Source organism: Pelodiscus sinensis, chromosome 21 (assembly GCF_049634645.1).
Source record: "Pelodiscus sinensis isolate JC-2024 chromosome 21, ASM4963464v1, whole genome shotgun sequence".
Taxonomy (NCBI): domain Eukaryota; kingdom Metazoa; phylum Chordata; order Testudines; family Trionychidae; genus Pelodiscus; species Pelodiscus sinensis.
Genome location: NC_134731.1, coordinates 7,570,934 through 7,582,359, shown reverse-complemented (window position 1 = coordinate 7,582,359; position 11,426 = coordinate 7,570,934). Strand labels below are relative to the sequence as shown.

The 11,426-nt window shown below is 43.9% G+C and overlaps 1 protein-coding gene across 1 annotated transcript in view; it reads left to right on the top strand.

Moving 5' to 3' along the window:
• Positions 1-778: 778 nt before the first annotated feature.
• The window catches only part of CA4 (carbonic anhydrase 4), a 34,424-nt gene continuing 23,776 nt past the window's right edge, over positions 779-11,426 (top strand). The window contains exon 1 of the mRNA XM_006138635.4: positions 779-935. Coding sequence (XP_006138697.2) covers positions 878-935 — 58 coding nt within the window. The 5' untranslated portion in view covers positions 779-877. The remainder of the gene's footprint in view (positions 936-11,426) is intronic.

Below are 11,426 nucleotides of genomic sequence, written 5' to 3'. Positions count from 1 at the left end.
TTAAGTTACTTTCACTTCTGCTTGTAAGCCCCATGTCCTGAGCCTCTTCTTCCCCTTCCCCCTGCAAGAGTGCCCCATGGGCAGAACAGGGCAAGTCCCAATTGCCGGGTGGGGAGAGAGAGGCATACATAGTGATGGGCCCCCCATTTTTACAGGTCCTCTGGCCAGTGTATCTATCCCTCCCTTCCCCATGGCCAGCTGTAGGGGAAGGAGAGATGACCCCCCTCATTGCCTGCCCCCCTGAAGTCAGGGCCCACCCACTTGTCCCATCCTGCCAACGCCACTGTGTGGGACATATCAAATGTGCCCCCAGAAGCACATCATCCTGGGTTACAGCCCTGGTTGCCCTGGTCAGGGGCCAACAGAGCCTGGCAAAATGCATATGGCACTTGATGAAAAATTGACTGTAATTGCTCCTAAAACATCCTTTTTTTCAGTCTGTGAGCCCTGCTCCAAGCAAGTAGCTCCTTCATTCTACAAAGCATGGTCCAGAGTGGACAGATTCTCACTTAATCTAAAGGTCACGTGGATGATCTGAGAAACTGCCCAGATTAAATGGATCAAAATGTAACACTAAACTAATAGTTGACAAGATACCTGCCCAGTCAGTAAAATATCTGTCCTGTAGCCCCAGACTCTAATTCAGGGCTGAAAAAACAATCTCAGCCTTTCCCTTATTCCAGTTTGGGAGCAGTTAATAAACTAAAGCCACTCAGGAGCAGGGAGTACCTGGAGAAATTAAAAAGGGGGAGGAGCTGACTATGGCCATAGACTGACTACGACTACTCACTTCTGTATAAAAGCTCCCAGAGTCGAAATATGATCCCATACTAATTGATTCTAGCCTCCTCACTGATCTTATCTAAAATAGGAGATAATGGAATTGCTTTTCCTTGTTCTTCTCTCTCTGCACATTGCCAGCACAGCTACAGAAGGTAAGAAGACTCTGCTGTTCTTCCCCCCCTTGTATATCAAGGTTACTCAGATGGTATTTGATTTTTTTTGAGCACCACTGCATTCATTTGAAACTCTTTCATCCTTCTATATGGTAACTGTGAGGAATTTGTATTTGCTTGTTTCTTGTGTCGTTTATGCTTTGGTATCACAAGTGGGTTTATTCTATTTTGTTTTATTTTCTCTTTATGGGTCTAGTATTTTTTCATCCCAAGAAAATCCAACAGGTTTTACTTTATCTCTACATGTAATTTACATCCCTAAGATTCAAGTAAGATGTATTTTCTTTGTGTACTATCCTGATTTAAATAGCATATAACCATAGGTAGCCTAATGATTTTATTTCTCTTTTAATAATGCAATGGGCTCTTAAAATATAAGAAATGACTGAATTCAGGATCTTTCACATTGCCTTATGCTACTTTTAGCTTGACAGAGCCATATATTTTGATGAAAAGTAAACGGACACATATAGTTCTTTATTTCTGTTTACATCATTAATTGTTGCTATCCACTGATGATGACTGTGTCAACGATCTGTAATCAGCCCTTCAAAAATCAGCTTGTATTGGATCAGGAAAGCAGGACTAGTCAATAATATCCTTTCCCCCTGTCAACAGCAAAGTTGAAAGGGGACACAGGAGTCTTTAGGTAGTGATGAACTTTCTGAGGAAGTTTGCCCTGGCAAGGAATAGACTACATGTCTAAGGGATGGTGTAGACGGAGCTTGGTCCTGCCTTGAGGGCGGGGGGCTGGACTCGATGACCTCTCGAGGTCCCTTCCAGTCCTATGATTCTATGATTCTATGATACATCATGAAGGGAGGGAAAGATTCAATCTTCTCGGCTGTGTCAAACGCATTGCTGCACCAGGACAGAGTTTGTTCAAGGGATACAGCTTTCAACAAGATAATTCAGCTCAAGATTCATCGGCCAAACTTGATGAAAGTAACAATGGAGGAATGTGATGCACTGGCACCAGACTAGAACACTACTGAAACTGGGGGGTTTTAACCCCAAAGAGGGGTTTTTAAAAAATGTTTCCATCCAGCAATCCAGTTGTTTACCTTTCCCACATCCATCCTTTGAGAATGACATTGCAGTACAAACAGTTGCAGCTGCCAGATCTAACCATTGTGGGTCTTCCGTCCCTTAAGGCGTCCGATAACCTTTTTCCTACAAATTTCCTCATCCACATGCAGTGCACATGCACACACACAACAAGCTTCTGCTTTTCAAAATATTCAGCAAGTAATATATCTCCCACTGTGAACAAAGTCCACAGCTACTAAGGCACATCTCCCTCACCACGCACTGGGTGAGCTGTTTTTATAAAAGAGGGTTGCGCTTTTAAATAAGAGAGACACGCACACACCCCATTGTAAAACAACAAGCAGTCCTGTGACACCTTAGAGATTAAGACATATATTAGATCATGAGCTTTTGTGGGTAAAACCCACTTCATCGGATGAGTTGGAGTGGAACTTACAGAATCCAGAATCCAACCTTTTTAAATCTGTGGACTCCTAAAAAATTTCAAATGAAGGTGCAGTCCCCTGTGGAAAACTTGAACCATCTGTCGACTCTCATGGTTCTGGGGACCACAGGTTGAAAACCACCCATCCAAAGTATATAGAACAGCAAAAGCAATTACCTGTCAATTGTAGGACCAGTGTTAATGATGCTGGCTGGGTGTGTCCCATTCATAGCTTTTGATGTGGAAATGCAAATATCAAAGGAAGAGGAAATTGCCTTTGTAGTGCATTAACCAGTTAATATCGTTATTTAAGCCTAAGCTGATACTGTCAAATTTGTAAATGAATTCCAGTTCAGCAGTTTCTCTCTGTAACTGAGTGATAAAATGTCTTTGTAGAAGAATGGCTACTTTTCAATCCATTTTTGAATGTCCAAGGAAGTTAAAATGTTCTCCTACAGGTTTGTGTGTGTTACCATTGCTGATATCTTGCTGTGTTCACAAGACAGAGTTAAAGTTACTAGGGTTCTGTTTATACTTTTAGGGGGTCTCCTTAGCCATGAGTGATCAGTGCTAGGGTAAGAGCAGGTTTGGTGGGAGCATTGCTTGGGGACCCCAAGTCATAGCAAGCCTGGACATTTGGTAATAAAATAACAATACCACCACCACCAAGCTCTTTTTATGCCTATATCTTAAAACGCTGCCTCGGGTAGATAAAATTGTGATAATTTTGAATGTATCAAAGGGGAAACTGAGGCACGGTGCTGAAGCAACTTTCCCTAGGTCAACCAGGAGCAGATCCAAGAATAAAACCCAACAGTCCTAACCTTCTGTCAAGCATCCTACCCTGGTCCATGTTGTCTTTCAATATAGTAACATCTCATGAAACATCAGCAACAATTTCATAATGTTAATAAATAAAATAAATAATAATAAAATAATTAATAGCAGCTATCATTATTCCATCAACAGCAGCATAACATGCCCCCATAGCATCCCCTCTGAGTGCCTCCTAGGAATCATTGACCCCAGATCTAGGGTTTTGAGTCTAGTTGGGGCAAGATCAAGCTTGGCATGTTTTCATTTTCTTCTGGAGCAATGAAAAGGGATCAACCATTTACAGATTTAACACCCTACACAATTAGTTTCTGGAATTTCAAAGACTTAGATGCTGGATCTCCTTCCTGTCATTTTTTACATACTCCTACTTTGTGTAGTTTTGATTCTCATGGAGGTAAAACATTGTAAGCGAGCTGGCACTGTTGGATCCTCGCCGTATGTTTCTCTGGGACCATTCAAAGTATGTGCTGCTCATATCAGTGCAAAGAGTTGCAAGGACCAAAACCAAAACACAACAACAACAACAAAACAGAACAACCAAAAGCAGAAGAATTATTTAACTTTTCCCATTTCCACTGAAGGACTCTTTATGGACACATCCATATTTCAGAGGTGGCAAGACTACGACACTGTCACCTTATGATTTAATCTAAAACTTAGAAGAGTGAGAGGTACATGACAAGAACCCACAGAGGAGGGTAGCAATGGAGAGCCAAGGAGGAAAAAAAATTGCTAGTAGCCCACCTTGCCTATTTCACATCCAAGGCAAGTTTAAATATCACTAGCAAGTGACCAGAAACATGATCTTCTCCCAGTAGTTACTCTGGCTAGTACAAACAAAGGCAAAGAGTTTTGATCTTAAGTTTATATTCTTAAGCAGGATACGTTCCTAGGTACTTCCTTTACTTTCTTCCCTGTATGTTTTCAGTGAGCAGTGGCTAGAATACTCCCAAACTCTTATCTGAATTGGCCTGTGATTGCTCATACATACCTACCAGGTGCCGAACTCAACAGCCCCATTGTAAGCATGAAGGAAGGTTACTGAGCATGCGCCAAGGACAGGGGAGGTTCAGCCCTGGTGTGTTACTGCCCTCGCTGTTCTTCTCTTTGCCCGTAAGCCTGAAATGCCATGGCAGCAGGACTATTTAAACATTTCTATGCTGCTTTACAGCATCCAAGCGCTGTAAAAATATTAACACGTCAGCCCTCTCCTCTAACACCAGGCATGCCATTAATTATTAATGAGCCCAATAGGGGTGGTTATTAAGGGAGTAATAACTGAACTTTAGACAAGCCTGCGGAATAGGCAGCAGCATCCCTTTGGCCCAGAACTGAAGGTTACCATGCCCAAGAGCAGGGCACGAATGGGCGGCGTGGCGAAAAGACAGAAGAGGGATATGAAAGGAGGAATTTAGGGGAATTGTGGATATTGTCATTCATCTTGTTAAGATTAGAGGGTGCAGAAGGGCAGCAAGTTGAGTCTAATTCACTCCTGAATACTGAGGGTACGTCTACACTGCGGAGCTATTTCTGGATACTGGAAGTATCCTAAAATAGCTCTTCCACGTCTGTTGAAGCAGCCCGTTATTTTGAAATAGATTTTGAAATAATGGGCAGCTTATTCTGACATCCCAGTAACCCTCGTTCCACGAGGGTTAAGAGGCATTTCAGAATAGTGAGTTATTTCGAAATTTGGCGCCGTGTAGACAGCGCCAAATTACAAGATAAGCTATTTCAAAACACACTCAAAATGAGCTATGCAATTTGCACTATGCAAATTGCATAGCTTATTTTGAGCGAAAGGTGCTGTGTAGACGCACCCTAAAAGTCCAGCAAAGGAGAAAACAGAGCAGCATGGGCATTATAATATTTCACACCAGCGGGACAGAGACTGAGACTGTTTGTTCTTACTTAGGCACTTCCACTTTTATGAGACACAATAGCATAAAGGAGCAGACACTGTAACTGTAGCAGTCAAGGAGATGACACTGCATTTTACCAGGTGTATCTGAAGTTGTTTGCTCTTGCAGCCATTACCAGCTGTAGCACACGTTCGGGTGTAATATGGCTTTCAAAATGAATATATTCCCAGTGTACTGAATTAAAATTTAACAGGCTACGGATGGATCTGCATGGTTAGAACCCCAAGCTGGTCTTTAATTAAGGAGTGTTTGGTGTGATCCTACTGGCATCACAGTCGGAAGTCTCTTCAGAGGTTTTTGAAAGGACGTTGTTAGTTATGAATGAAACAAACCTTGAACTATTTTAAATCTTTACAAGCCAAACCCCTCTATCCAGAAAAAGCTGGCTTCCTTACACATGGGTAGAGAAGGAGGAAAACGTAGCCTCCTATAAGGCCACTGTACATTCCTCTTTGGCTGCCTTATTGTAAAAGTCAGGAGCTTTTGTGGGTAAAACCCACTTCATTGAATGAACTGGTTTAGAAATAACAGAAACCAAGCCACATATAACAGCAACAACAAAAAAAGTACCTGTCAATTGTAAGACCAGTGCTAATGAAGCTAATTAAGTGGTCTGGAAGTGGAAGTGGCCCTTTCTTAATTAGCCTCATTAGCACTGCTCCTATGAACGACAGGTACTTTTTCTGTTATTTCCAAACCAGTTCATCCAATGAAGTGGGTTTTACCCATGAAAGCTCATGATTCTATATAATTTTGTTAGTCTCTAAGGATATGTCTACACTATGACCCTATTTTGGGATACCCGAAATAGCTATTCTGCATATTTGAAGCAAGCCCGTTATTTCAAAATATAATGGGCTTGCTATTCCAATGTCCCTGTAAACCTTGTTCCACGAGGAGTAAGGGACGTTTTGGAATAGTGGTTTATTTTGAAATTTGGCGCTGTGTAGACAGCTCCAAACTATGAAATAAGCTATTTTGAAATTAACTCAAAATAAACTACGCAATTTGCATAGCTCAAATTGCGCAGCTTATTTTGAGCTAAGGGTGCAGAGTAGATGCACCTCAAGGTGTTACAGGACTAATAATTGTTTTTAAAGTTACAGACTAATATGGCTCTGAGATTTACTGTAAAAGGACTGCAAAGCTACATGGTCGCAGCACACAGATAACAAGCACATCATCTTCCAGACACCCTAAGTCTATATTAATCTCAGGAGCAAATTCAGAGCCTGAGTTTACAACGCCTCCTGCAAGCCCCATTGTTTAACGGCCTGTCTACATAAGGAGTTATTCACGTACAACTCCACGTATGGATGCTCTTATTCTGGAATCACGGTGCCCTGTTCCTATTCATTCATTCAACAAAATAAGGAATAAGGTAATCTGATTACAGAAAGAGTATCCATACATGGAGTTATTCTAGAACAGCAACTGTGCTTTGCATTCACACTGCACCTTAATTCGAATTAATCTTCATATGTAGACAAGCTCGTAAAAGATTACTCAAGGCATGTGAATATTGCTTACCCGGATCAGTTCTTTAGCCTCCCTCACAGTATGAAACAAGCCTCTGCCATACCACCAGCTCCAGAACATTCATGTCTTTTTACCCGCTCAACAAATATTGCTGATGGTGCAGCAGCAAACACCTGACCCAGCAGTCAACAGACCCAGACAAGTCCTCCTAGAGACACACAGTACTTCCTAAGCCTAAGGGGGTTAAGGATCCCCAGAGAATGCATTCTTTGCTATGCCAATGCGACCCAGGGTATCACAGTTTAAAGTTCGCAGGTTATTTTTCCCTACGATGCAGTTTGTTTCTGGTAATATTTAATGACAGGGTGGAATTGTTTTTCCATACAAAGCGGAGTCCACATCATTAATAATACTAATTTTAAGGCTCAGCCTTAGTGTTGTTGGCATTGTCAGCATTTCTTATTAACTCACCCTGTTTAGCCCTCTCTCCTGGAGTCATGTGGCACCAGCACATGACCTGTGTCTTCTCCGGCCTCCACAATGGGGGGTCTCCCCACCACCGTCAATCCAACTCACTCCTCCTGCAGGAGGAAAGAGATCATCTGATTAGCCATGCAGGAAGAAAAGGACATTTCCCATTGTTTTCACTGCAAAGATTATTCCTCCACCCCCCACCAAGAAAGCACCTTCTGCTGTAAGGAAAGGTGCCAATGTAAGAACCGGGCTGGACAGCTACTCCACAGGATGGTTGTAGCCATCTCACAATCCCCAGATTAAGGGCATTGTCAGTAAAGACACGCTCTGTGTGTGTGTGTGTGTGTGTGTGTGTGTGTGTGTGTGTGTGTAAAGACACACTCTGTGTGTGTGTAAAGACATGCTGTGTGTGTGTGTGTGTGTGTGTGTGTGTGTGTGTGTGTGTGTATAAAGACACATGCTCTGTGTGCGTGTGTGTGTGTGTGTGTGTGTGTGTGTATTTGAGTGGAAGACTAGTTATTATTGCTGTCCATTCTCCCTACCTGGATGCTTTATTTTTAAAAGACACCATATGCCCCGAGCCCTCTCCTTAGATGTTTTTTTGTTTCACTCACATTTCTAGTCTCAGGCTTTAAAAGTCACCAACACATCCCTACCCTCACTGCAAAACTAGGCCAATGTCACAAAATAATTCTATTCCTTCTTCCTGTTATTTTGTTTTGTGAGTAATAGTTCTGCACCGGCCCCCAAACTTTATCTAGTACTACCCCTTCAAAAAGGAAAAGAAACAAGATACAGTAGAAAAGCAATTCACCTTAGTCCTACATATTTATTTAAAGCCAGCTTCCCGCTTTGATAAGACAATCAGCTCCACCACAATAGCTTATCACGGCCAAGGCATTTTATTGATGGGATACGATCTTAGGTCATGGCTGGAAACACTGATTTTTCCCTCCTCCCTCACACAAAGGCAAAAGTTTAGAACCTTTCCGAGTGAAATGTTAGAAACTTCCCTTCCTGACAATCAAGTATCAGAGGGGTCGTTGTGTTAGTCTGAATCTGCAAAAGTGGCGAGGAGTCCTGTGGCACCTTATCGACTAACCGACAATGTGATGAGATGATTTGGTGCTTTCTTCCCCTGGCAGTGAATTGAGGGCTTCCCGTTTTTATATCTCATATGAGGTGGCTATGTGGGCAGGCATAGATTTATAGGGATTAACTGGACAGACAGATTCAGAAAGTATATTTAAAGCTCCACTATGATGGTAATATTTTTCTTCAGACACTGGTTTCTTAGCGGGCTGGAAAGCATCTATCATAGCTCTGTGCCTCCGGGGGACTGATGCCTTTTAAATGAACAGGCCTTTGTGCTAGCAGAGGTGCTTCCAGTTTGGCCTCTTAAAGAGCTAAGCAATGAGGAACTAGGATGTCAATAAGGAAACAGGAGCTGGAGCTGCAGGGAATTCCCTAGGTGGGCTGACAAAGTCCAAGAGGCATGGCCAAGGGGACTGACCTCCAGGGCAAAGGGCACCCCAGCAAGCAAGATTGTTGTATTTGGTGCTGAAGCAGAAGTGGGTGTGGTGGAGGGAGGGGGTCCCTCATCGACACGGCAAGCCAACTTCTTCCACTGACCAGGAAGACTGAAAGAATCGGGTGTATTTAGTTTGGAAAAGAGAAGACTGAGAGGGGACATGAGAGTGGCTTTCAAATACCTAAAAGGGTGTCAAAAAGAGGAGGGAGAAAAATGATTCTCCTTAATGCCTGAGGCTGGGACAAGAAGCAATGGACTTAAAATGCAGCAAGGGAGGTGTAGGTTGGACATTAGGAAAAACTTCCTACCTGTCAGGGTGGTTAAACACTGGAATAAATTGCCTAAGAGGTTGTAGAATCTCCATCTCGGGAAATATTTAAGAGCAGGTTAGCTAGGCATCTATCAGGGATGATCTAGTCAGTGGTCCCCAACCTTTTGGGGCTGCTGTGCGCCTGGGGGCAGGGCCACCCATACACCACATGCCCGGTGCCGGCGCCACCCATGCGCCACACTCCTGGGGCCAGCACCACTCCTGTGCCGCACACCCAGGGATGGGGCTGGCCATACGCCACGCGGCTGGGACCGGCTCCACTCCTGTGCCGCACACCCAGAGGCAGGGCCGCCCTTACGCCATGCTCCCGGGGCCGGAACAGCCCATGCGCTGCATGCCCGGGGCCAGCACTGCGCCTGTGCTGTGTGCCCATGGGTACCGCGCTGGGGACCACTGATCTAGATGATGCTTGGTCCTGTGGTAAGTGCAGGGGACTGGACTTGATGACCTCTTGAGGTCCCTTTCAATTCTAGGATTCTATGAAGAAGTTGGGAAAGCTACACATTGTAAAGTTAAATATCAGGGCTGATTCGACCCATCAAGGTGGACTATCAGAGCTTCCTTGGGATGAGTAGCACTTCAGGGCCAAGCTAGAAACATAAGGTAGTCGAACACAACTAATTCTGATGATGACTGTGATGACCCCTAAGCCACGGCATGTAAAACATGGCTAGTAGCGATAAAGGGCCAGATTCTTCCTGGTGTAACACAGCTAGCTGCAGGCAAGTTACATCAGGGATTAATTCCCCCCAGTGTCACAACAGGGCAGTAGCCAGAACAACATCATATAGGTCAGTTTGAGTATTTTTTTAACCTAATGTCAGGAAGTTCATCTGAATGCGTCATCTCCTCCATTGTTTGGGAAATTAAGAGCTGCCAAAGGCGGTTGTGCTACTGGTACCTATCAGCTTATGCCAAGTCTCCATGGGTAACTTGGATACTGAAAAGCACATAACTGGAATTAGACTGTTTCATCTGGATGCTCGTGTTGTTAAAAAATAGAGTTATACAATATTTAGTGTCCTAAAAATTTAGTTAGTGGTTAGACTTTATTGAATACCTTAATCTCACTTCTAATTAGGGCCCTACCAAATTCACAGCCATGAAAAATGTGTCCCAGTCTATGAAATCTAGTCTCCACGCATGAAGGCTGGTCTTTTGTGCACTTTTATACTCTCCTATATAGATTTTACTGGGGGAACCAGCGTTACTCAAACTGAGGGTCCTGACTCAAAAGGGAATTGCAGGAGGGTCACAAGGTTATTTTAGAGGAGTAACTGTATTGCCACCCTTACTTCTGTGCTGCCATCAGTGCTGGGCAACGGGAGAGTGGTCGTTGTTGGCTTGGCACCCAGCTCTGGAAGCAATACCCTGCCAGCAGCAGCTCACACCATACCATGTCACGCTTATTTCTACACTGCTGCTTTCAGAGCTGGGTGGCCAGAGGCAGCAGCTGACTAAGGGCCCAGCTCTGCAGGTGGCAGTGAAGACATAAGGGTGGCAACACCACACCAGGCCATCCTTACTTCTGCACTGCTGCTGGCAGTGGGTTTTGCCTTCAAAGCTGGATTCCTGACCAGCAGCGATTGCTCTCCAAAAAAAATTAAATTAATGGAGATTGCCTATCTACTAGAACTGGAAGGAACCTTGAAAGGTCATTGAGCCCAGCCCCCTGCCTTCACAGCAGGACCAAGTACCATCCCTGACAAATTTTTGCCCCAAATGGCCTCTGCAAGGATGGAAGTCACAACCATGGGTTTAGCAAGCCAATGCTCAAACCACTGAGCTACCCTTCCTCCCTGCATAGTTCTGAAGTTAAATGACATCAGCATAGAAGTAAGGGGAGCAGTACATCCTCTCTCCCCCCCTCACACACAATAGACTTAACCACCCCCTCCACTTCTTTTTGGGTCAGGACCCCTACAATTAGAGCCCTGTGAAATGTCAGAATTAATTAGCTGCAATCATGACATGTACAATTTTTTAAAATCCTATGGCCATGACATTGACCAAATTTGGTAGGGCTCTACTTGTAATACTTGCATCCCAGATTGTACCATAGTATTTGAATGTCTGCGTGGCAATTCTCTCTAACTGTAAATCACCGGACAGGAAAGTGATATGAATTAGTAGGAACTGTTGGCTTCCCACAGAAGTTTCTGCTCAACTGTAAAGGTCAGGCAAACATAAGAGGGCAAAAGACTTTGCCAATCCCCTCCCTCACGCTGGCTTCCTATGAAGGAGAGAAGTGCAAGTGATTTCCAACCATCTGCTGAGCTGGCAGCTCTGAGAAAGGGAATACAAATCCCTGACAAGGAGAAACTCTATCTCTGTGCTGGTTGGACTCTTAAGGGTAAACTTGTAGAGGCACGAACAAGAGCTCTCAAGCGTTTTGCCTGGGTTAGCTCTGTGGGAAGTGAGC